The 26,855-nt window shown below is 42.5% G+C and overlaps 2 protein-coding genes and 1 long non-coding RNA gene across 9 annotated transcripts in view; 1 reads left to right on the top strand and 2 right to left on the bottom strand.

Annotated features, from left to right (window-relative positions):
* Positions 1-861: 861 nt before the first annotated feature.
* Positions 862-6,971, bottom strand: ACTA1 (actin alpha 1, skeletal muscle). The gene is made up of 7 exons (XM_061624482.1): positions 6,862-6,971; positions 4,870-5,010; positions 3,802-4,126; positions 2,936-3,097; positions 2,228-2,419; positions 1,869-2,050; positions 862-1,300 (listed from the first exon to the last, which is right to left on the bottom strand). The coding sequence occupies exons 2-7, from the start codon at positions 4,996-4,998 to the stop codon at positions 1,157-1,159; spliced, it is 1,134 nt and encodes a 377-aa protein (XP_061480466.1). The 5' UTR covers positions 4,999-5,010; positions 6,862-6,971; the 3' UTR covers positions 862-1,156.
* The window catches only part of LOC133383558 (uncharacterized), a 30,691-nt gene continuing 10,767 nt past the window's right edge, over positions 6,932-26,855 (top strand). The window contains exons 1-5 of one of the 7 annotated variants that reach the window (XR_009762332.1): positions 7,206-7,601; positions 10,095-10,217; positions 20,566-20,692; positions 21,314-21,371; positions 24,795-25,682. This is a non-coding gene — a long non-coding RNA (uncharacterized LOC133383558). The other 6 variants (XR_009762329.1, XR_009762330.1, XR_009762331.1 and 3 more) reach the window with 6 other exon arrangements.
* Positions 21,003-26,855, bottom strand: part of NUP133 (nucleoporin 133) — a 45,419-nt gene continuing 39,566 nt past the window's right edge. Inside the window, exons 24-26 of the mRNA XM_061624481.1 lie at positions 26,315-26,379; positions 21,561-21,649; positions 21,003-21,236 (exon numbers count right to left, since the gene is read on the bottom strand). Of these exons, the coding sequence (XP_061480465.1) occupies positions 21,100-21,236; positions 21,561-21,649; positions 26,315-26,379 (291 nt within the window). The 3' untranslated portion in view covers positions 21,003-21,099. The remainder of the gene's footprint in view (positions 21,237-21,560; positions 21,650-26,314; positions 26,380-26,855) is intronic.

The following is a 26,855-nucleotide window of genomic DNA, read 5'->3' as shown; positions in this document are numbered from 1 at the left end:
TAATCTGACCTGCCCCCTTGGGTATTTTAGGTCTTGGCTCAGTTAGGTTTGACACCCAGTAATTGAAGAAGGATCTGCAGCTGAGTGGCAGAGCACATGTCTTACATATGTAATAGTTCAAGTTTAATTCCCAATATCTTTTGTTAAAGGATCTCAAGTAGCAGGACCTGGACAGACCTTTGGCAGAAACTCTTCAGGACTGCAGGTGATCAGTGTGGACAGACTAGAAGATGGACCAGTGGTCTGAATAAGAAGAAAGCAGTTGTGGATATCCTTTGAAAGTTACTCTGGATTCTGATTCTGCAGGTAAACAACTTTTATCTCAGTAGGGAGCTTGTACCAAAGAAGGGAAGGTCTGGGTCTGTTACAAGTATAATGCAACTTTGTAAAACTTGATTTCTTTAAATTGGATTTCTTTAAAATTATGAGCGTAGACACATGAATGCCTCTGAAATTATTTGTCTTATTTAGAAAAATCACGTGATCGACAATCTTGAGAGCCAGTGTGGTTCAAAATGAGAGAGTTGAATATGAATTCCTGCTCAGCTATGGTCTCACTGGGTGATCTGGGGTTAATAATTCAATCGTGCCTGGCCATCTGTAACAGCAGCTCTGTGTATATTTTAAGCACACCCCCTTCCACATGTGTTCACAGAAAACTGTGTGTATTTCTAGAAATCAAAGTCTCATTATATGGTGTAGCACTTCTGTGATATGAACCTATTCCCACATCATTATCATGTAGATTACCTTTTAAGCACCCACTCCCTTTTCTGTATTGCAACTACTTGAACAAAAGCCAGCAGGCTTGAAATGTTACAACCCACAGCATTTGAGAGCAATAAATCACACAAAGCCAGCTTCATTGGGGCGTGACAGAATGACTGATGATTTAATGCTTCTTGAAGTATTTTTTTGGTTTCCTTCCGCAGGGCATGGTTTGAAAAATAACAAAATGAGGTAAAATAAATTAATTTTATGTACACTTTACATACACTCAGTGTCACATGGCGTCTGCAGCAACAGTAACAAAGACATTGTTACAAAATAGAACGTTAACGTGGCTATTGCAGGTGTTCCACAGCCTGCAACTCACAATGTCGTCATCCTGAGAGTAGTTACCAAGTAATAATAATGATCCTTTTTGTAAACATGTTTAGAAGCATTTACGGTGGACAATGGATGGGCCGGCTTCATCGTATTCCTGTTTTGTGATCCACATCTGTTGGAAGGTGGACAGGGAAGCCAGGATGGAGCCACCGATCCAGACAGAGTACTTACGCTCAGGTGGGGCAATGATCTGCAAGAAGCAAAAGGAATGGTTTAGTTGGCAAGTGAAAAAATATATGGGGTAATTATATCAGTGATAGCAGATCTCTGCAAAAGGGGTTCTAAAATGAAGCATCCTGTTTAATCAGTGGCACTACCTCCCACCATTTGGATACTGATTATATGGTCAAGTGTAAGAGGGCTATGCTTGAAGGTACACAGGAATACTATTTAGTCCTCCACATTCCCTATCGTAGCTCTTGGAACACCACTAATACTGTAATACTGACTACATAGTTAATTAGCTAGCATCGTATGGATTATAATTCGGATTACAGCATCATAATAATAGCATCATTTGGATTGTAATTATTGCACAAGCAGAAAGCAGGTGCAAGCAAGGTGAGCCACACAAGAGGGGCTCTCAAGGCAATTACATTTTGTCTTCCTATTTCTAGTGTGCATGCATGGAGACTCCTTCCAAGTGCAATGATTAAATGTCAATAATTGCCTTAAGCATTATATCTTCTTCTACTATATCCTACAGTATGGCTAATGCATACAAATTGTGATTCAGTAATCCATGGAATTGAGCCCACCTTAATCTTCATTGTGCTGGGAGCCAGAGCAGTAATCTCTTTCTGCATGCGGTCAGCAATACCGGGATACATGGTGGTACCACCAGACATGACATTGTTGGCATACAGGTCCTTTCTGATGTCAATATCGCACTTCATGATGCTGTTGTAGGTTGTCTCATGAATACCAGCAGATTCCATACCTGGTGACATTGGGAAGATAAAGGAACAGAAAGATGAACGAAGCTACTCGCATCACACACACACACAGAGAGAGAGAGAGAGAGAGAGAGAGAGAGAGAGAGAGAGAGAGAGAGAGAGAGAGAGAACTCTGCAGAAGAGAGATCACTGGAGATAACACTTAACAGAGAGATACATACCAATGAAAGATGGCTGGAAAAGGGTTTCTGGGCACCGGAAACGTTCATTGCCAATGGTGATGACCTGCCCATCAGGCAATTCATAGCTCTTTTCCAGGGAGGAGGAGGAGGCAGCAGTAGCCATCTCATTCTCAAAGTCCAGAGCCACGTAGCACAGCTTTTCCTTGATGTCACGGACAATCTCACGCTCAGCTGTCAGAGAGAAGAAGGAGAATTTAACAGCCTGCCAAACAAGAATCCCTCCCAGAAGGGGAGAAGAGCAAATAATTCAATCTGGGGCATGGGCAGCTTGTACATTAAAACTGGACCTCAGGTGTTAATAGTTTAAGTATCTGCCACTAGAGGGACAGCATGTGCCAGAACTTCTAGCTTACATTTTTTTATGAATGAGGCCAATAGCATGAGATATATTGCCTGTGAATTTTAAATGTATGGTTCTGCAAAGCCTGGCAGCATCAGCCAAGCAGAGGAATGCCAAATGTGTATTCATTAGCCTCCAGACTCATCCTCTACCTGATGACCACAAACGAAATGCCAGCTTCTTAGAAATTTTTCTAAGGCATCTGCTAGTGTCTTAAAGAGCAAAAGACCAATCAGAGGGCAGAGCAATCAGTGGTTAAAGGGCATTTATAGTTCTAAATCAGGGCAAGGAGGTGTCAGTCAGATGCTAGTGCAAGGGCTGAGGGTTGGAGAGGTCGTGCTCATTACCGGTGGTGACAAAAGAGTAGCCTCTCTCAGTCAGGATCTTCATTAGGTAGTCAGTGAGGTCCCGGCCAGCCAGGTCCAAACGCATGATGGCATGTGGCAGAGCATAACCCTCATAGATGGGCACGTTGTGGGTGACACCATCACCGGAGTCCAGCACAATACCTACAGAAAAATAAACAGACACAAAACTTAGCAAAGGAGACTGCGACACCTGCTTCCATCTGCTTGCAGTGTCAGGTTGATATAGGGGACACAGAGATGAGAGGAAGGGTGCAAGATGAGGCATAAGAGATTGCCAGTCATCCCACAGGGAGTGCTATCAGAAAAGTGTTCCCCTTCCGTAGTAGGCGTTCCAGCTAATGGCTAGATGCATGTCTGAAGGGCAAAACTGTGTTCATTTCAGTGGCTGGGTTCTTATTTTTCTTGATGGTCTGATAAGAGTCTCATTGTCACTAAAGGCATGTAGGAGACTCAGTGGCAGATTGTCTGTACAAGTATACAAGGATTTGTTGTCATTCTTTCCTTGAAGAAGCAGGTAGGGCTGGGAAAAGTTCCTGTCGGGAACCCTGGAAAGCTGCTGTCAGTGTAAGAACATAACAGCAGCCCTGCCCATCTAGCCCAGCATCCTGTTCTCACAGTGCCAACTAGATGTCTATATATAGGTGAAACTAAGCTAGAAGGACCAGTGGCCAGTTTCAGTATAAGGCAATTTCCTGAGTTCCTAAACCCACATCAGTGTCAGTGACTAATATACCCTAACCTAATTGGATTGCAAGCAGCTCTCCCTCCCTGGGAGAAATGGTAGCTCATGGGGTTCCCTGGGCATCCTTCCTTTCTGCTTCTCCCTTTCTGGCACTGTCACTCACCAGTGGTACGACCAGAAGCGTAGAGGGACAGCACAGCCTGGATAGCCACATACATGGCTGGGACGTTGAAGGTCTCAAACATGATCTGGGTCATCTTTTCACGGTTGGCCTTGGGGTTGAGAGGGGCCTCAGTGAGCAGGGTGGGGTGCTCCTCAGGGGCCACACGGAGCTCATTGTAGAAGGTGTGATGCCAGATCTTCTCCATGTCATCCCAGTTGGTGATGATGCCATGCTCAATGGGGTACTTCAGGGTCAGGATACCTCTCTTGCTCTGAGCTTCATCCCCTACATAGGAGTCTTTTTGACCCATACCCACCATGACACCCTAGGAAGGAAGTCAGAAAGGTCTCAGCATCTTCCTAGGGCTGAGGAAGTGGATAGTAACACACGGATTGCTATCCTCTACACTAAGCAAGGAAAAAGCAGGCTATTTCTATCAAGGCCTGGAGGCCTTTCCTTCACAGCAGGGTGTATGAAGGAAGCTCATAGCAGTAGCTGTACTGAATACATTTAGGGGACCAACTAACACAGATTATATCTTTTTCTGAGGAAAAGGGAACACTGTAATAGTCTGCCCACAGTGGCTGATTGTCCCTCATTTTAATGTATGCCTCTTCGTTTTCTAAAATAATATTGGCTCACAGGCTATGGTGGACACTCCCTATTTCAATTCCAAAATACATATTAAGGCAAACTTTTATTTAATACCCCTGTTTCAAAAGATTTCTGCTCCAGGGAACTTCATAAATTGAATGTCACTGCTCTATTAAAGGTACTATTCCAATCTAATCCATGTTTACTCAGAAGTAAGTTCCACTGAATTCAATGGTCTTTATACCCAAGTAAGTGTTCATAGGACTGGAGCCTTAATCTTACTAGCGTTAGGAAGGCCAACAGGAATGGAAGACAGAGAAGAAATGCTGTGGCCCATCTGGTATATATTAATTTCTCAATCCCACTCAGGGTCCAGGCCTTCCCAGGAGAATAGAAGTTAATCTAATAGATATTGCATCTCTCAACCTGCCTATAGCTGAAGAGGGGCATGGTTGGCAGAAGGGGCAAAAATACCTGATGACGGGGGCGGCCAACAATGGAGGGGAACACAGCCCTTGGGGCATCATCTCCGGCGAAGCCAGCCTTCACCAGGCCAGAGCCATTGTCGCATACGAGCGCGGTGGTCTCATCCTCATCACACATGGTGTCGGCTTTCTGGAGTCAAAGCAGAAACAAGAGGAGGTCACAAGAGGCAACCGGACAGCAGGCCTCCAGTCACACAAGTTTAGGAGTCAGAGGCTACTGGCAGAATTTTAACCTATAGAAGTCTGACAGGGTCTCTCCCATGTGGGAAAAGGGCATGCTGGGACAGTACAGCCCTCCTGCTGGACCATTATTCTGGAGAAAGTAATTCATATACTGGGCACAAACTAGATTTTTCTTCTCTCCTTTCCCCTACTTATATTGATCATAAAAAGCTGCCAACTAAAACATCAAGTAATAGCTGAATCTTCAGCATAGGCAGATTAAAGTACTTGGGCTTGATAAACTGAACCAGGTTTACTGAAAATTAAGTCCCATTTGTTTCCGTTACTTCCAAAGTAATAGGCTAGGCCTTACAATGCAATCCAACCCATGTCTGCTCAGAAGTAAGCTCAACTGAGTCCAATGGGTCTGACTCCACAGTAAGTGTGTTTGGGGTTGCAGCCTCACCCCCTAAAAAATAAAATTTAAATCCAACCACCTCTCAAAGGAGTTGTGCAGGCCACCCACTTCTAGATTCCCATATTAAAATGTTAACATGCAAATACAATGCACATATACCTGGCATGAGTGCCTTTATTTCCATGATGCTTACTCCCAAGTAAGTGTGCTTAAGAGTTTTAGCAATGGCGTCCACCCCCCTGCCATGATTGGCACTTTCAGAAAGTGACAATGTTGAATGAGATTGATCCATTTTGTTTTTAAAACAACATCTCAGTGGGGATAACACAAACCTTGCCACAATCTGAACAGTGTGTTACAGTGAAAGTTGAAAGATTTGCTTCTTTGGGAAGCATTCAGGACACATTTCTAGATGGCGCTAAGCACCCTGAGTTGCAGTGCTGCAACAGCTGGATTGTCCTGGGTCAAGGAGACTGGTCTTTCCTCAGGACAACTAGGTGCTCACTACAGATTCCAACTAGGAGTGACACAGGCTGCCAGTGGGGTAGACCCTTTCTCTGTGTCTGAAACCACAGAATGCCTCAAAGAATTAGGGAAGCGAAGGATGAAAATGGAATAAACCAAAACCAAAGATTGTCCAACAAATAAAACACTCCATTTTATTTGTAGCTCAACATCCTTTTCATAAAACAAAGTAAAATTACCATTCATCTGTACCAATATCATACAAAATGGTGACAGAAGGCTGGATCCTTCGAACTGGAAGCATTGCCTTCCCATTTAATTATAAGCATCAATGGGTTATGATCCAAGTGACAAGCTGATTTGTTTATCCCAGGGATTTTATGACTTGCCTGTTGTCAGTTCTACTCCTTGCCCCTCACCCATAGAGTCCATTCCAAGTGGCTAGTGGCGTCACACTAGCTCCATGGATGGCATGGGTAGAACCTGAACTCACACCTCCTAGGTCATTCCGCACAGAATGTCACGACTTAGGCTTTGAATGATTTCATATTTTAAGATTCTTCAGTCTTAGGTAGCAGCCCAAGCTGTGAGATGTTTCCTGTAATTTGAAATCTTGGTCCCAGGTTGGTTTGAAGACTGGCAGGCAGGATCTCCTTTGTAAGTTTTTGAATTTTTTTAAAGCAATAGCAACTGAAAAGAGCTGGAGGAGAAAGCACTGGATGCAGTTGTTTTCAGCTCACTTCTACCAAACTAATCTGTTTTCTACTAGAAAGACGTGTGGCGACTCCCTCTTTGGGGATGGTTGAGTGTGGTTGGTTACGTCTCCACCTTCTCTCCCCGTGTTCCAAGGGCCGTCCGGCTGGGAAGTTCTGGCTCTCCTTTCCCTACTGTCCTCCTGCCCGGATCCAGCCCTTCTGCCCGTCCATCCCGACTCACCTTTGGATTGGTTCCTGCCTCTCAGCTCCGGTTGCTGCTTCTCCCAGCTCTTACAGCTCGGTGGGCTTGTGAGAGAGCCGGAGGGTTTTATATAGGCTCTTGCCGGGCTCTCCCCTCCCCTGCCGCCGACCCACAGGAATGTCTCCATATTTGGGTGTTGGGCATCGAGCAAGCACAGGCGGCCCGGCTGGAGCCCCCCAGGCCCCTTGCGCGGCCGCGGGGCTGCCCAAAGAAGGAGCCCAGGCCCAGGTAACACGGGCCGGGCCGTATAAGGAGTGTCTGACGGCCGGGACCTTCTCCACCCCCCCGGGCCACGAGGGCTCCTGTCCCAAATAATCCCCCGAACCACCATGCCCTGAAAGGAGAAAGAAGCCCCCGGCTCGCGGCCGGCGGGCGGGAGTGGCATAGGAAGGGGGCTAGGCAGCTACTGGGGCGTCCCCCAGCCCGGTCGCTCAATGAAGGAATGAAAACAACAAGGCAGGGAGGAAACTGCGAGGGCGCAGAGGGCGGGGGAAGGCGAGGGGGCAGCAAAGGCGACGAGGTTGTGGCCTGCGGGCCCTCTCGCCTTTCCCCCTCGGCGGCGCCAGCAAGGGAGCTGGCCAGCAGCTCCGCTAGAACTTCACTCGCTGCTGCTGCTGCTGCTGTTTTCCCCTCAACCTCCTCCCGCTTGTGGAGTGGGGAGGGGAAGCCACGTGCCACCAGAGATTAGGCCCTCTGTGTTCAGGAGGCCTTACTTCCAGGTAAGTAAGTGGGGGTAGGAGTGCAGCCTTAGCTACTTTAGGGGTCATAAATTAAAACAAAACCACACCTTTTGGGCTCCGTATTAACTTCTAATACGATTTACAGTAGGGATGCTCACAGTTACATTCAACGCGTGTACAGTCCGTGTACAGACATAGTTGAGCTGTACACTGGTACAGTTATTCACATGTGATGTTCAGTGAGTACAATCTCTGACCTGTATTAAGACTCGTTGAGCTGTATATGTCAGCATCATACATTTGTACCTGTGGTCAGTGTAATGTGTGAATAAGGCTACCTTCATTCTGTGTATGCCAAGGGTGTCCTGGTGGTGGTGGGTGCTTCCCAACCCATACCTGGAATTCTAAATGTAATGGGGGGGGGGAAGTGGGTTGCCAATGACCTCCAGTGACAATTCATAGACCTCCCCCTCCCCTGAAATATTTCTGTTGACACTCTTGGAGTATGCCTACTCAGAAGTAACTCCTGTGAAGTTCAGTGGGACCTACTCCCAGGTAAGTGTGTGTGATTTCAACCTTAAGGAGCATAACTTTGTTTTTGTTTTTTTAAATAAAATGGAAATGGAGATGGACTGCTCTCAAGTCGATTCCGACTTATGGCAACCCTATGAATAGGGTTTTCATGATAAGCAGTATTCAGAGGGGGTTTACCATTGCCTTCCCCTGAGACTGAGAGGCAGTGATCACACCTATTAATTCTTTGTTCTGGATTAATTATTCTGGTCTAGTACTCATACAATTGCACCTTTTTGTTGCAGGTTAATTTTAAGCCAATTTAAGGCATATTCATAATTCCTATTCTACTAGGATAGGATGCTAAACTCAAGTTGGAAAGAGCTATTGAAGCCAGTGGGGTTTATTGTACAGGTAATGTGTTTAAAATTAGATGAGGGCACATAAAAAATCCCTCTCATTTGATCTACTCACCCCAGAATAACCATACTTACTGTGTTCACAGTGGCAAATAATACATATTCAAGATCAAGTTCACCTGGGCTGATTTGAAACTAGGATACGAGCAAAGATGTTATCAGAGGAGATCTTATTGAAATCAGTGATCTGCTTCCAAATGTTCCAATTAGGCAGATATCATGGGAAAACAATATTAATTAACAGGATAGTTCAAGGTGGCAGACAGTAGTTAGAGCTTGGTATAGTTGGATCACATTCACCAAATAGAACATATATACATTGAAGGGAACAAGAATAAATCAATTTCACAACTCTGTCCTCAACCGTGTAGATACAAAAAAGTGGTCTTTCGCTGTAAGTTGTCTGTAAGATGGTCAAGTGCACATCTGTATTAATTAGCGTAGTGGTTAGAGTGTTGGACTATGGCCTGGGAGACCAGGGTTCGAATCCCCACACAGACATAAAGCTCACTGGGTGACCTTGGGCCAGTCACTGCATCTCAACCTCAGAGGAAGGCAATGGTAAACCCCCTCTGAATACTGCTTACCATGAAAACCCTATTCATAGGGTCGCCATAAGTTGGGATCGACTTGAAGGCAGTCCATTTCCATTTTCAATTTCTCAACAGCTATGTGAATTAAATAAATATTTATCCATGGGAAATTAGGATGTGCGCTAGACAATCATGGCCTCTCTCTTCTGGCTCACAACACCAGTTCTCAAGATACATGCCTGTTAAAGGAGCTGTCTAGTAGACTGGAGCTCAGTGAATTCTACTTCTGTGTAAGATTGTATGAGAAAGGGTTGTTGAAAGACTTGCACAAGATTAACTGTGCCACAGATCAGGAGAGACGTCATAGGGTTTTGATGTTGGGATTGGGGAAGCTGGGAGGCTGCTAAGCACTATGTGGCCTTTTTATTAATATAATTTAAAATGCTGTGCAAAATCAGTTTTATATATAGAGGATGATAAATATCTGAGGTCTGGCTCGCTGCCAGACTACAGTGAACAGTTACCATACACCATGGGCCCTGCTGCACTGTATGCTATTTATACCGCTTGGGTACACTGACTTAAAAAAAAAAATCTAAAGGGATTCATATCTAGTTATGGTCATGGAGGTGGTTAATGGCAGTTTTGGGATTGGAGAAAGGGTGGAAGTCCAGTCCCCTTTAGGATGGGCCATGACACCAGCCACTTATGGCGAGGACTGAACTGAATGGATACCTTAGGAGGACAGTCCAAGCACTGTGCCAAAAGTAAGAGGAAGTAACAGCTATGCTTGCAGCACTTCTAACAGACCCTGATTATTTTCAACAACCTCATAGGCAGGACTGAGAAAAAACCATATTGTAACTTCTTTAAATTATGCAAGTGCACATATATATGCATAATTTATTCAGCTTCTGCTAAGCATAATAATAATAATTTCATTACTTCCCACAAAAATGTCTCATTACAGTATGTTCCCAATTAACAGCCAAAAGCCTAGGCACACAGGAGTGTCTTAGCCTTGTATCTGAAAGTTTATGGTGATAACAAAAGGTATATTTCCCTAGGGAGAGCATTCCACAAATGGGTAGCGACCACCAAAAAAGCCCATTCTCACTTTGCCAACCTTCACATCTCCCTGGAGAGCAGCAACACAGAGAAGGACCTCTGATGACAATCACAGGATCTGGGTAGGTTCATATGAGAAAAGGCTGTCCCTGAGCGATTGGAGTCCTGAGCCAAGGCTTTGCAAATCAAAACCACTTTGAATTAAACCCAGACAATAATTGGCAGCCAATGCACCTGGGCCAGAATTGATGTTTTATGTTCAGACCATCTAGTCGCAGTCAACAATCTGGTTGCTGAATTCTGCACTAGCTGCAGTTGGAACGGTCTTCAAAGGAAGCCCCATGTTTAGCATGTTGCAGTAATCTATCCTAGAGGTTACCAGAGCATAGACAACAAGTTAGGGTAAAATGGGTGATGCTACCCCAATTTCAGTGATCATAGATAAGGGGAGGTATAGATATGGGGTGGTGGTGAACTACCATAGAAGTGAGGGCAAGGCTATCTATGTCTTGTTTCTTGCTCCCACTCCTCTCATGGACAGGTTCCTCATTGCCCATCTGCTGTGCCCACTGGCTTGTGTGTGCTGTTGTTTAATGCCAAATCGGTACACAATAAAACCACACTCATCCATCATCAAATCATGGTTTGTTGCCGATTTGGTGTGCATTACTGAGACCTCAGAGGGTGAGCTGGGAGGAGTTGATCTGACCCAGCTTTGCCCACCTGGATACTCGGTGCAACACCAGCACAGGCTGCAGGGATGGGGGGGGGGAGGAGTTGCTGTGGTCTACAGAACTTCCATCTCTGTCACCAGGAAACCACTCTGTCTTGGAGCTGGCTGTGAGGGCCTGCACCTGGTGTTGGGCTGAGGAGACAGTAAACTAGGGTTGCTGCTGGTGTACCGCCCACCCTGCTGCCCAGCAGCTTCTCTGACTGAGCGGGCAGAAGCCATCTTGGCTGTGGTGTTGGAGGAGCCCAGAACAATAGCGCTGGGTGATTTCAATGTTCATGCTGAGGCTGCCTCTAGTGTTCTGGCTCGGGACTTCATGCTGTCCATGATGACCATGGGATTGTCTCAAGTTGTCACTGGCCCGACGCATAGGGCAGGGCACACCCTCGACTTGGTTTTTGCTCCAGATGAGAAAGGGGAGGTCTGGAGATAGGGGGGATGGATGTCACCCCATTATCATGGTCAGATCACTTCCTGATGAAGTCTAGACTTATGGCTCCGATCCTTCCCAGTAGGGGTGGTGGACAGATTAAGATGGTCCGCCCCCGGAGCCTAATGGAATCCACTGGATTCCTGAATGCCCTGGGGGAGTTCCCAGTAGATAGAGCAGGTGACCCTGTTGAAGCCCTTGTCATGCTGTGGAACAGTGAGGTGCATTGGGCTCTCAACATGGTTGCCCCTGAGCGCCCTTTCCAGCATTGTGGAGCCCGGTCTGGACCTTGGTACACCAGTGAGCTAAGGGCAATGAAACAGGCTGGACTGCGGCTAGAACGCAAGTGGTGAAAGATGTGCTGTGAGGCTGATTGGGCATGAGTAAAACATCATAACCGTGCCTACTGTGTGGTGGTGAGGGCAGCAAAGAAAGCCCACTTCTCTGCCTCCGTCGCATCCTCAAGTAGCCGTCAGGTGGAGCTTCTCTGTATTGTCAGGAGTCTGTTGACATCAACTCCAGGAAATGGAGTTTTAAACCCTTCGGAGGCCCACTGTGAATTGTTTGCAAGGCACTTTGAGGGTAAAGTTGCTTGCCTCCGTAGCAGTCTTGATGCCCCATCCACATCTACTGTAGTCCCCAATTGGTTTCCAGTGCAACGTCTGCTGCAACTTCTTGGGAACCGTTTCAGTTGATGCGGCCTGCCCACTGTTGTCCCTGCACTGATAACCTCCAGGATGGATTACTGTAATGCGCTCTATGTGGGGCTACCCTTAGGTTGGTCCGGAAGCTGCAGCTGGTGCAAAATGGGGGGGGGTGCGACTGCTCACTGTGGCAGGGTATCGTCCACATGTTACCCTACTGCTGAAAGAATTGCACTGGCTGCCCATTAAGTACTGGGCTAAGTTCAAGGTTCTAGTTTTGGTGTACAAAGCCCTATACAGCTTGAGACCAGGATACCTGAAAGACAGTCTTATCTATTATATACCCAGTTGATCACTGCGCTCTGCAGGTGAGGGCCTCCTACAGATACTATCTTATCAGGTGGTCCGTTCCGTACAACATAGGAAACAGACCTTTAGTATAGTGGCACCTACCCTTTGGAATTCCCTCCCCTTAAATATTAGACAGGTGTCATCTCTGTTATATTTTCAGTGCCTACTGAAGACTTTCCTCTTTCAACAAGCCTTTTAAGTTGAGACCTTATCCCAGTCTGCGTCTGTGTTAGAATTGCTTTTTAATATGTTTTTAAACTTTCTTTTAAATAAGATGTTTTTAAAGCTTTTAAAAAAAATATTTTTGAAGATGTTTTGTTTTAATATGTTTTTAATGGTGGTTTTATTGTAATATAGTCTGTTTTTATGATGTTTTAAAGTGTTTTTAGTGCTTTTGTTTGCCGCCTGGGCTCCTAAGGGAAGAAAGGGCGGGATATAAATCTAATAAATCAACAAATAAATAATAAAAAATGTAATATGGAACACAAGTCCAGCCTCAACTCCCCCTATAGCATATCCAGTTGGAGATTGCACCAGTCATTGCAGATGCATATTTAAACATGTTTTCACAATAATACAGATTAGAAAACTTGTTACAGAATAATAGAATTTTGGAGTTGGAAGGGACCTTGGAGGTCGTCTAATCCCATCCCTTGCTCAGTCCAGGAATCTTGCAACTGCAGTATCCTACACATCACCAAAAGTGAAAAACCATAAGGATGCTGAACCCTATATCCAATACTAATTCCATCTCTGGGCAGCATGCTCACAGATTACAAACTACTCTGGCCTTAGGGTAGCACTGGTAGCATGTTTTCACTTTTGGCTAAACTATAGGCTTTCACAGCAGCAGTGGTATAAAGCAGGGGTGGGGAACCTTTGGCCCCCCATGCGTTGTTGGACTCCAGCTCCCATCAGTACCAGACAGCATGGCCAATGGTCAGGGATAGTGGAAGTTGGAGTCCAACATCTTGAGGGCTGCCAGTTTCCCAGCCTTGGTATAAAGACTTGCTCTAATGGCACACTTCCAATTTTGTGTATGACTAACACATTTGAAGGACTACAGGAACTGTGTATGTGTGTGGGTATATATTGTTATGAGTATGGGGGTTGGAATGGATGATTCCTGTGGGTCCCCTACCAACCTCTGATATGGAATCCTGTGCCTTGGAATGAGGAACTCGCTCTGCTGGTCAGATGAGTCTCTTTTGTTAAGCTAATAAAGTGGCCAGATAGGATAATGGGTCTGTCAGTTGCCCAGCAACTGGTGAATGGGCCAGGAAGATCCTTGTCATTGAAACTTTTCAGGAGAGCCTTCCCCCCCCCACCTTCCTGGTGGCTAGCAGAAATTTGTGCTTTGAGTGTTTTTAGAATTGTCTAGAGAATGGCTGGGGCTGGAGGCAGGCAGAGAGGCTATCCCTCTGCACCATGGCTTTAGGATGCCTCCTGCAACCCAGATGGAAAAGCTGGATATTGGACTGCTGATGCCTTGAAACCCTCCATTCTAAGCTCAGGTTGGAATGTGTGTAAATAAATAAACCATATTTCATAAAGACACCGCAGTCTCCACTGACCTTCTTCCCGAAGGAAACCAAACCCTGGAGAAGTGCAGGGACCCCTGAAATCTCACCACTTGGAGATTGGGGAGGTGCGCAACAGTATAATCAGGACTGAGGAATCCTTTTACATCCTGAGGGCTGCATTCCCTTCTGGGCAGGCTTTTGGGACCACAGCAGCCAGAGGCAAAAGGGGGCAAAGCAACAAATGCAAAATTTACATTTGCATAGTAGGCTGATTTCCACCCACCCACCCAGGCCTCCATTGAGGCAAGCAAAAGGCACCAGAATTCAAGGCAAAATCACCCAGTGAGGATGCAAAGCAGGGCCTGTTAGGGGTGTGGTCTGAGGAAATGGCTGTGTGTGTTTCTGGAGAGTGTTGTGGTGAAGGGAGAGACCCGAGGGCCAAATGGAGAGCCTTTGAGGGCTGCATTTGGTCCTCAGGACTGTGGTTCCTCACCCCTGATAGAAGAGATGTACTATAAAGGCACCATCATCTCACACTGCAATTATGCCATGGTGCTAGCATTTAAAAAAAAAAGTCAGGATTTTCCATTGGAAATGTAATACTTTACCAAAATTATATTATTCAACTAAGTTGATTCACTGCACTTCAGTTGTGTTAATCTGTGTGTAAATAAGACCCATATTTCTAAATGTTCAGATTTAGAAAGATACTTATTCCTTGAGCTACTTTACCAAAAATAGTAAATGCTTTGCATATGTGATTAATAAAACTAAACATGATTTCTATAAAGGCCTATATCCCAAGAGCAGTGAAATGTGATAGACCTGCAGAAGTCATTGTTTTCTGTATAATTGCAGTGTTAACTATATCAACCTTTCACCCCCAGTTCATTTTATTTTGTTAAGAATTCTGTATATGAAAAGCTTGTTAATGGATATTTCACAAAGCTTTGGGGGTTAATATTTTGTCAAAAGGTAATCAGATACACATGTTTTGCTCTGCAATAGAAACAAATTAAAACTTAGTAAACTTAGTAAGGGCTAAAAACATATTTTATACTTTTTGTAAATAACTATATATTACCACTTTTGATTATTCAAAGTGGATACGTATTGGTCTTAGACATGCCCTGCATTAACTAAGGCACCAGCAGTGCATTCCTATCTAAATACGGCCTTATCTGGACTACCCGTTTAAAGTAGTATTATACCACTTTAAACAATGATGGCTTCTTCCAAAGAATCCTGGGAACTGTAGTTTGTTAAGAGTGCTGACAGTTGTTAGGAGACCCCTATTTCCCTCACAGACGTAATATTCATAGAGTTCCCTGGGAAGAGAGGTTGATTGTTAAACCACCCTGGGAGTTGAAACTCTCTGAAGGGTCTCTTAACAAATCTCAGCGCCCTTGACAAAATGCAGTTCCCAGGATTCTTCAGGGGAAACCATGACTGTTTAAAGTGGCATAAAAACGTTTGAAATATACAGTGCAAATGGGGCCTATGTCTACTCAGAATATTTAGGAGAAAGTCCCATTGAATGAAATGGGGCTTACTTCCAGGAGAGTGTGTATGGCACTGCAGCCAAATGGAATGCATTATATATGCTTTGATATATGTTTCTAAACCTCCCAATCAACATATCATGTAAGCTCATATTATACAGCATTGATAGAGATTTCCTGAATACATCTAGTCTTAAATATTCGTCTTCAAATTAATCATCACACCACCAGTGCATGTGTGTCCATTCTTCAAGCAGACACATTTAGGCAGCTCATGCTCTTTGGAACAACATTAAGCACAGCTTCAGGTGCTGGCAGATCCTCCATTCAGTGCATTCACTTACGGCAAGAAGCACACATCCTTTCCTCATCCACTCTTCCACATGCTGGGTATTGCCATGGGGGCACTATGCTTGATAGTGCCTTGTGCCCCAAGGAAGCATCAGGCTGTATACGGTGCTGTGGCATCTCTTTGAGTTTAACTTTCCTGGAAGTGTGGATATATGATTCAGGGGTGGCCCAAGGTTTAGTGTGAGGTGCACATTGTCAGACCACCACCTCTCTCACACTGGTCCCAGCATATATGTCTCTCAATCCCACCACTAGGCACCACTACCTGACACACTGTAATGCAATGCTGCCCTGAGACTTTGCCTTTAGTCGCCTCCTTTAGCAGACTGATATTAAGTGTCTAGGTACACTTTCAGGCCACAACTCCTGTGTAACCTTCTGTCTTTAAAGTTTACAGCCCTGAGTCGCCTTGGATACCTGCTGCTGTTACACTAATCATTCACCACTGCCACCATAGATACTGTTTCCTCTCTGATATTTGCTCTGCCCACCCTTCACTGTATGTATCCAGCCAAGGATCAGGCATGTTGTTAAACCAAAGAGATTTATTGAATAACACAGGGAATAAACATGATTACTTGTAAGTTCAGTTGTCATGGGTGTGGTTACATTCTTCAACTTAGTTACTTTTATTACATATATGTTAGCCTAAAAACATTTCCACCCTCTTCAGCCCCTAAACCCAAAACCAAGCTCTCCCAACTGACCCACATCAACTCTCAACTGTCTCTCACATATTTATGTTCAGCCGCCCAGACTCTCAGCCAATCACAACACAGCATTCCTCAACATTCCATCACATGTACTCCCCCCCTCCCAACTCACTCTACTTACCATAAATACTGTACAAACATTATAGGGGCATCACCCCCCCAGTTCTTTATCATTTATTCATGTATTGGATATTACTGACATCACCTGAAAGTGCCTTGCACCCACATGTAGTTGCACTAGCTGCAATTCTGTGGTGTCTTATAGACGCCACTCCCCTGGTGTTTTGGATGTATGATGGTCCAAGGCTCATTGTAGGGTGTACATTCTCAGTTGTATACATTGACTATTGGCATCTTGTGCTCTATCAAAGCAATGGCTGGGTGTGATGTCTCAAAGAGGCCATGTTCCCAGAGGTTTGGACATATGATTTGGGAAAACTTCAAGCGTAGCTCAGTTCCTTATGCATTTTTATATATATTGGTTATTACTGGCATGGCAGCAGTATGCTTGAGAGTCTGGTGCCCAAAGCGCTTGGCTGGAAGCGATGCTTTAGCAGTTCATACATAGAAGACACTGTGACCTCATAAAGAACTCTGGGTCTCTTTTCCTCTACTTCTGGTGCTGCCCAAAGTTGGCTTCACTTTGCTACATGGCTGGGTCAGCCCTGGGTAAGATTTATATAAATTGAGATTACAGACAAAACTGTGTGGTGGCTGCTGCTGTGTGACCATATTTCTATCTCTTCAGGTATAGATTTGTCAAAAATCACATTGTTTTATTCATCACACATGAAATAATTTTTATCCTGGTTTGTAGACTAATAGTGAAGCTTTCATCTTCATCAACAAATCAGACTAGCATTCTGAAAACAAGGGGTCAAATCTTCATTCATCTGTAAAGTTCACTGCCTGACCGTAGGCCAATCACACCATAGCTCTTAGACTTAACCAGAGTGAGCAACCTGTGGCCCAGATCATGCTAGACTGCAATTCCTATAATCCTTAACTATTGGCTAACTGGGGCTGATAGGAATTGATATCCAACATAACCTGGAACAGGCACAGGTTGCCCACCTGTGCATATCGCACAGTGTTTGTGAAATAAAGGAGATAGAGAACCCTGTATGCCACTCTTGAGTTCCTTGAAGGAAGAACGGAATAAAATGTAATAAATAAAATCTGTGAATGTTAATGGTTTCCAAATGTTGAGAGGGAAAAAAGTTCATCAGTCTACCAGCAAGGGAAAATATTTACATTGGGTTGTATCCAATGTTAGTCATATTCAGAGCAGACCCATTAAGATTAATGGACACAAGTAACTTAAGCACATTAATCTCAATGGGTCTGCTCTGAGTAAAACTAACATTGGAGACCACCCATTGGCAACTAACACATATTGTATACATGCAAACACACCCATCTGTATGTTTTATTTGCTTGTAAATTAAAAAAACACATGACCTTCCTTTCTGATTACACTGGATTCTTTAAAATGCTAGGTAAGAGTTGATCTCCATAGGAGAAAGTGTTGCCATTTCTGAAGTTGGTCTCAATGCATATAGGTGTGTATTATTATTATTAAATTTATATCCTGCCCCTTCTCTCAAAGGGAGCCAAGGTGGCAAACAAATGATAAAGCACTAAAAACATATTTAAAACATCTTAAAAAAAATCTCAAAGCAACAACAGATGCAGACTGTATTTACTTAAAGGGCTTGTTGAAAGAAGGTCTTTCGTAGTCACTGAAAAAACAACATAGATGGCACCTGTTTATTATTTAAGGGTCATGATCCTGATCATGTGCCATTTTGCTTGAAAGTAAGCCGCACTGAATTCTAATCTTATAATTGTAAGATTGCAGGGAGGTTCAAGAGGCAGCTGAACAGCCGCCTGTGGGCATTACTTTAACTTGGGAGTCCTGCACTGAACAGGGGATTGGACTTTATGGCTTTACAGGCAGGCCTCTTCCAACTCTACTATCTATGATTCAGTATATTTTATATAGCCCCCCCCTTTTTTTAAAAAAAATGGCAGTTTAGAATTAATGAGTACAAGTGGAATGGGGATAAGGATGTAGCAATGAGAGCTGGGGTAAGAGTAAAGCCAATCTCCATAGGAAAAGTTGCTGTAGTTTCTCAAGTCTGTCTTAAAGGAACAACTTTACAACTTCCCTCCTACTTTAAAGTTATATGTTTTCAGAAGAGTACAACATCTGCTTTTTAAAACAAAAAAAATTATACATTTTGGTAGTTAAATCAGGTATTAATTCAACTTCTCCACCCAGCTAAATGATTTTAGTCGATTGGGAAAGCCTGTTGAAATAAATCTTTCCAATCCAGTAGAAGTGATCAGCATAATTTGCTGCAAATGTTGCCTCCTTTGTTTAAAAGGTTGACTGACATTGAAGAAATGTACATAGATTAATCTCCAGTAAGAGGAATTCATATTAATGATAAATCTCACTATAGTAAAGTATTTTGTGGGTATACTCAGATATGATTCATTTTTTAAAATCAATGACTTCTGATTACCATATGCTAGATTCATATGGGAAGGTTCAAACCCGCAATCAACCCCATGCTTACTGAAAACCCAACCCCAAAACAAAATCTATTACCTGGCATGCCTCTGCAGTCTTTTAAGCAACCAGGGTCAAGGTGACCCCCACTGGGCATGAACAAGTCACTGAATAGGGCAAAATTAGTTGCCTGACTCCATGCTTTTTTTGTTCAAGTAGTAGAGAGATAAGCAACTGCAAATGCAGTATGCAGTTACACCACGCACATTACAATGCATACTGATGTATTAAAACATAATGGAATTGGGAACTTTGAGTGCATGTATGTAAGAAGCTTGATGTAGAACATAGTTGCCTTGATTTGTTTTTTGTTTTGTTGATCAACTTAACATTTATAAGCATACACACTAATATTTCATTATTGTTTGACACTACACATATGCAACAGCAACCATGTCCCCATTGTAAATATTTGTTTGCTAGCATACACAATTTTAGGAGAGGGACTGTCTGTACATCAGTCTTTTGCTGAAGTAGTTAAGTGACACGTTCTAGTGGCTGCCAAATAAGTGAGACTACTCTTACAGATTTCACCCTTTAAGGCTGTAATCGTATGCACACCTATGTGGGAGGAAGCCCCACTGAATTTAGTGGGACTTGCTTCTGAGTAAATGTGCAGAGGATGGGGCTGTACATCTCCATGAAAACTGTATAACCAATATTTGGACAGTGCATTTTCACAAATACATTCTGGTCAAAAATAGTTATGTACTCCAATAATGACATTGGGTCAGGGAACCCCAATTGACTCTATGGAAATCTTCAAATAGTGGTAACATAATTTCCACCAGATTGGTGTTAAATAGCACTTTTCAGTGTTAAATACAAAAAAGAAGCTAACTAGACTTTAGAGACAAATTGAGGAGAGAAATTCCAGCAGAACCATCAGTCCACATTACTAGACACAAAGGGTGGTATTCAATGCTATTGCTGCTCAGTAGACCCACTGAAATTAATGGACATGACTAATTTAGTTCATTCATTTCAGTGGGTCTACTCTGAGTAGAATTTAGTTGAATACAACCCAAAGTTAAGTTGCAAAGTCTAGGAGGGAAATGAAGCTGATAAAGGCTGCTAGTGAGACACATTCTTTATTTTTTTTAAGATTTCATTTTATCACTGTCCATTTTATATCATATTTTTAACTTCACTACTCTCTACATACAATACCAGATATTTTACTTAATTTGAACTATCAAGTATATTGAATCTCTCTGCTATGCAGTGCTTTGGATTTATTTCCAGTAGTGCTAATGCATTTCTTTTCTACACTCATCAGAACATCTCCAGATAAGTCTATTCTTCCAAACACATTCAGCTCCTCCACTCTTAGAGCTGTATTAGCACAGCAAGAAGGGAAGCCATGGAATGATAGCTGTGCTTTAAAACTAGAAATTGGACTCTCTTCAACTGATTTAACTTGTGACCTTCTCAGCTGTTGGATCAAGTTCTTCTATCAGGCATTTAGCCAAAGCCTAAAGTAAAATGTAAGGGAATGTAACTTGCTTTGCAGTCAATCTGTGTACGTTTAGCAGTTTGTAGGAAAGATTCTCCTGTGACATTTGTCAGATTAAAACAACTAAGCTGATTTATATTAGTCCATCTGCTCTTTAAGCATTAGCATTTATACATTTTGTGGATTGTACAGCAAACCAACAACCCAAAACAGCCTGGTATCAAATGGAGAAGAGACTCTTCATGGAGAGGCACTTGGAGAACTACTTTCTAGTCTTCATGTCATTACCTAGATGGTAGTAGATCGTGTTATCAATGTGGTGAGCACCAAAAGTCTAATTATTTATGAATAAAATATCTGTGGACATGTACTGTGTTCGTAAATGGATAGATGAAAAATTGCATGGATGATTATGTATACATTCACTTACAGAAGAGAAGCACAAGTTAGAAACTGGATTATGGAAGCAAGAGAAAATGTCTGTTCCAAACCATGTCTTAAAAGCTGTTTCAAATTGGCATAGAACAATTTTCTTTAGCTTCAAAAGTTTTCTTCTTTCAAAGATGGGAATGCCACCAAGCCTTCTATAGACATTCACCCAATTATTTAACTTTTTAAAGACAGATATGTTCTTATTTATAGTAGGCACTTTATTCCAAAAACATTACATAAGGTAAAAAAACCTGTTTCATTCTTTAGAAATACTTTCTAAAATTCAAAATTATCTCATGTCTGCCTATAGATATATAATTCATAATTTGCTTTCAGTACGAATTCTAAGTAAGGATTAGATTTTAAATTTCCAAGTTCATCTGCTTGCATTAAGTCCTTCACCTCAGGCAGATATTCACTCAGCTGAATTCCTACAACAGGAAAAAAGTTATTAGGTACTGTAAATTTAAATGTTTAGTGATTATGGAAATGTCTACCTACATTTCAGAATTACTTGTCTAGGATTGGGATACAGTGATAATTTTATCAAACACTATCATCAATGGGTAAGTTACATTTTCAAACCAGATTTGGCAATACCTTTCTGCTCATAGTGAACTTTTAATTTTGCCAGTAGGTGTATTTAAATCTTGACTACTAGTAATAAGACAGGTATTACCAGCTGATGTAAGTATATTTTTAAGCAGAGGACTCACATGTAATTTATTTCTGATTGTATTTCAAACAAAACATACCTTCTTTTAAGAGCTTTTGTAGAATTTTGACAAATATGCTGTCTTTAGATGCTTCAATTGGATCATCTCTGTCTTCTGAACTAGACCAACTGTAATCCAAATTAAAAACAGTAAAATCAAAACTAATAAGACTAGATAAAACATTAAATCAGAATTCCCACTATACTACTTTATGTATATTTTGAGATCTGGATTATTTGCAGTTGCCTTGTATCCTTTACCATGATCTTACTCAATTTTACATCTTTGAAGCCAGTATTATTAATGTTAAAATACATGTTTCATATTACAAAGATTAAAGTAAAATATTATATGAATCACATTATGGATAAGGATTTCCTTACATCTAACATGATGCATTTCCAAATTCTGCAGGATATATACAAAGACGTGTTAGTAGGTCTGGCCCCAAGATTTTTAAGAGTAACCTATAGTACAGAAATAGACCAATCAAGTATTAGCAAGGGTGTGCAGTTTGCACAATCAGCTTTTTCATGTTGAAGTACCTTTAATGATGCTTCTTATACTGACAGCTTGGAGAACATCTATGCCTGAAAGAGTTGTCAGTTGCTAATTTTCTTATTATTAGCATGTTAACTATCTGCCTGGATCTGCCTTGTAAGAAATGTCTCTGTTGCAAGGTGTTAGGCCAAGAGAACTCTGAAACCATATTCTAAGTCCCAATTCAATACAAGTGAAAATCTTATTGAGAGAGGAGTATATTTCCAAATAATTTTTTAAAAAAGCACTGTTAAAATCATTGCAAACAAGAGAAAATCATATTTAAGTTCCATTGCTACTGCATTTAAAATATGTATATGAAGCTAAGAGGATGCACTAAACAACTAGGCATGCTGGGAGGATGGATACGTTTTCCCATAACTTCCTTCTCCATTTCTACTCAAGGCAAAGTAGTGAACAAAATGAAGGCGAGAAACACAGTCTACTACTATGTTAGGAAGTCACTAAGTGTTCCCCACAAGCCTCAGGGTACTACCCAAGAATTCAACTGCCATATATAGCTATGAAGCAGGGAAGCATAAAGGGTTATGCACATCCCTATCAGGCAGGTAGTTCAAAGTATCCAGTGCAATGGTTTGCAGATGCCTTGGCACATTCTTCAGAATAAGGACTATTCTTGCATAGCTATTTTATCTACAGTTCTATCAACTGGACAAATATAGATCAGATTCCAACAAATGTTTGATCCACCAACTTGGATATCAAACCTTGACAGAATTATATTTAAATTTGTTTGCTCAGAGTTCATGTACTATTTTGTGAACAGTGATTTTTATTCAGCGAGTCCTTAAAATTGTTCCCAGTTTGGAGTTTATTAAATAATTAATTCTAAATTCCTGTATAGACACATTTAGGAATAAATTCCATTAAACTAGAGAGGACTGATTTCTGAGTAAACCTGTACAGACTGGGCTGCTAAGTGTACTTCATACATTTGCTCAAAATTTTCAGTCTTGCGGGGTCTTAGGAATTCAGCCAATGTTGAACCTACTGTCGCTGAGAAGCTGACTAGCTTTTTGAAAACAAAAAGGGGGGATATGGGCTTTTGTCATAGGGGTTGTCTGGAACAATCTGCAAACAGAAAGACAGATTCTAAACACCATCCCGTACAAAAACACACTCTGAAAGACCACCTTCAAATGTCTGGATTTATACTCAATAAAGGTCAGTTCAAATGCTTTCTAAACTGCAGACAATTCCATAAATGAATGTGTGGAATAGGCAGGGGTGGGGAGCTCCCAGTCTGTGGGACAGATGCAGGCCTCTGGGCCATCCCAGCTGGCCTATTGGCTGCTCCTCACAGGCCCTGGCCACTGTGCAGTGCCATTTACCCTGCTGCTCAGTTGTCTCCCCTCCCCATGATCTGCCACAGCTGATTGGCAGAATTTGAAACCAAAATTTCTCCCATGCTGATCAGTGGGAAACTGCTGAGCAGCAGGGAAGAGACATGGCTGCAGAGTCCTGCTCCTGATGGAGGAACAAATCTATCAGCAACTTGCTGTATTTTCATGCTGTGTCATTAGAAAAAGAAGCCCCTTATATACATACAGCACAGAACTCAAGCAAACTATCAAGAAGAAAGGTACTGCTTTCACCCTGCCCACTGTTGGCATGCAGCCTTCTGAATTCCCCTATGATGCAATGTGGCCCCAGGGGCGAAACAGGTTGTCCATCCTTGATGCAGGACAGGCCATGAAGAAAATCTAATCAGCAATCCTCCTAAGTGTGAAAGAAATCCACTATTGCTTTTCAGTTGGCCAGAGAATAAAAAAAGCTGGCTTGGTATAATGGTTAAGAGATACTAGTTGCCCACAGTCCAACTCTCAGCTCCACCAAAACCTGTTGGGTATCCTTAGATAAGCTTAAGTGAATCCCCAGTCTGTAATAGGTGGACATTATTAGCCTCTCTGATGGCATGATTGTAAGGGTTACTGAGATTGGATTGATTCGCAGGTCACATTAAAACCACAGTTATAAAATAAACGATGGTTTAATGTAAATGAGTAACATGCTCTTTCTCATGCTGCTGAAACTGCAGGCGCTTCACTCCTCCCCTTCTGCTGGGAAACAAGCCATGGCCTGGCTCATCATGTTATCCAAACCCAGGCCTGCTTGTTTCCCCTAAACAACCATGAGTGGTAAGCCAAGAACAAATCATGGCTTCCGTTCTTGTTTTGTTTGGAAAGAAACAAACAAACAAGGTTCAAAAGACATAAAACAAACCACGCCGTGTTTCCTGGCAGTTCAGCAGGAGGAAGAGCTTGGGAGGAGCAACATGACTGCATTTTCAGCAGTGTGCACACTGCTCACTTACACCATAATTTATTTAAATATGGTTTGATGTGATGTGCAAACCAGGTCACCTTTGAACATTAATATTATGACATTTCATCATTCCACACATTCTACATGGATAAGCTATTACAGATGTGTCTTTAATATGACCTGGGAGACCAGGGTTCGAATCCCCACACAGACATGAAGCTCACTGGGTGACCTTGGGCCAGTTGCTGCCTCTCAGCCTCAGATGGAGGCAATGGTAACCCCCCCCCTGAACACTGCATGCCATGAAAACCCTATTCATAGGGTCACCATAAGTCAGGATCGACTTGAAGGCAGTCCATTTTCTGCCTGAAGAAGCGCACCTTTCACATGCCTATACAACTTGTTAGTATAATTTAAGAAATGCCACACCCCATATCAAACTGCCAGTTCTTTAAGGTCATCTGCCAAGACCCTTCTACATGTGCCTCTTCCATCAAAGAATATAATCAACAAGGAAGAGGATTTTGACAGTGATGCCCTGGATATGCCCTGCTCTCCCTTAAGAGGTTCACCTGGCATCAGCACTGCTGTCATTTTGGAATCAGGTGAAAGCTTTTAAATAATTTTACTGATTCAACTGAGCAAATGTTAGTAGTCTGTTCTAAAGTTTTATTTGCTATCTTTGCAATTTTTATTGTATCTGTTTTATGCTATACACCATGGGTGGGCAGATGGTAGAAGAGGCTTTGCTGGTGAATCTCTCAGTGATCTGCAATAGAATGACAAGGATTTCTGACTCCCAATTGTTTGACAATAGCAACAACAAAATGACTCCCCCTCCCTGAATGCTGAAATGAAGAAAACATGGGGTAACTAGATACAGACTTTTGTATGGAAGGACTGTGAGCTCAGCTCAGTTCTAACACTCAAAACATCCCTGTGTTCAGCACTTTAATCCTAAATTAATGTCTTTTGCACCTCACTCCAGTTGGTGGGTCTCAGGATTCTAATAACACTCAAAGTAGATCCTGCAAGGCTCAAGTCTGCCCTCTTCAGATACGATGAAGTGTAGCATAAAAGTTTTAAATAAAATATTCAGTCTGGTATAAGGAACAGGCAGTGCAATCCAGCTCAGGAGAAGGTGGTGTAAGTGGTGCTGGAGCAAGAGAAGCTGGTGTAAAGTTCCACCGCATCCAATTGCCATTCAGGAGTCTCTGGGATGACTGAACACCAGCTCAACTGGGAGCTGTGCACAGGGACCAGAATGTAAAAGCCTGCTCTCTCAAATATCCCTACTGGGGAGTAAGCCCTCTCCATTGACTTCTATTGTATTTATTTTCTTAGACTGACTTTTGTCTGAATTGGGACCTGCAGGAATGCTCCAAACACGAGTTGGATGTGGCCTAAGTCTTCTCCCCTCAGCCCCTCCCCTTACATGCCTCCGGGATGCCCCTTTTTCTGGACTTAACATTGGCTTTACCTACACCGGTTTAAGCTGAGCTAGCTGGTGTAGCCTGGCTGAGCAAGGAATCAGCTGGAGATCTGCCACATCAAACTCCCCTCAGCCCAGTGAAATGCAAGTTGGATTGCGCCCTAAAGAAAATTACAACTTTTAACAAAATATTAATTCTAATAAAAAGTTTTCCTAGAATGGCTACAACAAATGGCCACTCCATCAGCTCTGCTAAGAAATGAGTTCATCATTTCCTCTCTGAGCTGTTTCCATTCAAGCTGGTTTAGTTGTTGTAAGAAAGTTATAAATATAAGAAATTTAAGAATTCGTGCCAGAGTTTGCATGTTTTCTTTATCCTTTCTTATCCCCCCCTTTCCTTTTGTATTACGTTTTTAGATTGTAAGCCTCTTTGCAGGGCCTGTCTTTGTTAATGATTTTATGTAAGCTGCTCTTGCAGCCTTTTCAGCAGAAGAGTGGGGACAAAAATACTTTAAATAAAAGAAAGTTTGCTTACCAATCTCTTAAAAGAGCTCTGCAAAGTATTTTCAGTTTAAGATCATTTATGTCCACTTGCTCATCCTTCATTTAAAGAAGAAAATACACATATTAAAATACAATGAAGATTTTAAAGAAACACATTACACACTGTGTTTATATCCAAATTCAATAATTCACTTAAGCTGAAAACATGTCCAGAAGTAAGAAACAGGGATAATTTTCAAGGGGATGGGTTAGAAAATATTATTTTGAAGTATTTTTGAAAGAAGAATATGACATGATTAGGGGAAGGTAGAGGGAACCAAGCATTGCCTACATAGGAAGCGGCACGGCAGAAGCTCATATCTGAGGGTAACCATAAGAAAAGGGAGCCAATGCCAGATGAGCCTGAGTAGTATGGGGAGTAATGTATGAGGAAGGAGACTACCTAGAGGTGGAGAGCATGGATAGTTATTTAAAATGCCAGCCAGTGAAGAACCTGGATTCTGGATAGCAAAGACAGGATTTTAGCAAGAGAGGGAGGCAGAGGATGGGAGGGAGGGAGGGCAGGAAATAAA

The sequence above is a fragment of the Rhineura floridana genome, chromosome 4 (genome assembly GCF_030035675.1).
Source record: "Rhineura floridana isolate rRhiFlo1 chromosome 4, rRhiFlo1.hap2, whole genome shotgun sequence".
Taxonomy (NCBI): Eukaryota; Metazoa; Chordata; class Lepidosauria; order Squamata; family Rhineuridae; genus Rhineura; species Rhineura floridana.
The sequence above is the reverse complement of the archived record's forward strand: the minus strand, read 5'-3'. Positions and strand labels throughout refer to the sequence as shown.

Bases quoted from the DNA above. Each gene is read 5' to 3' on its own strand.
- ACTA1 (XM_061624482.1), bottom strand. From the start codon at position 4,998: ATGTGTGATGAGGATGAGACCACCGCGCTCGTATGCGACAATGGCTCT. The intron at 3,098-3,801 runs GTGAGTGACAGT...ATTTTTCTGTAG, and splicing joins CGCTTCTGGTCGTACCACTG to GTATTGTGCTGGACTCCGGT. The intron at 1,301-1,868 runs GTGGGCTCAATT...TGCTTCTTGCAG, and splicing joins CCAGCACAATGAAGATTAAG to ATCATTGCCCCACCTGAGCG.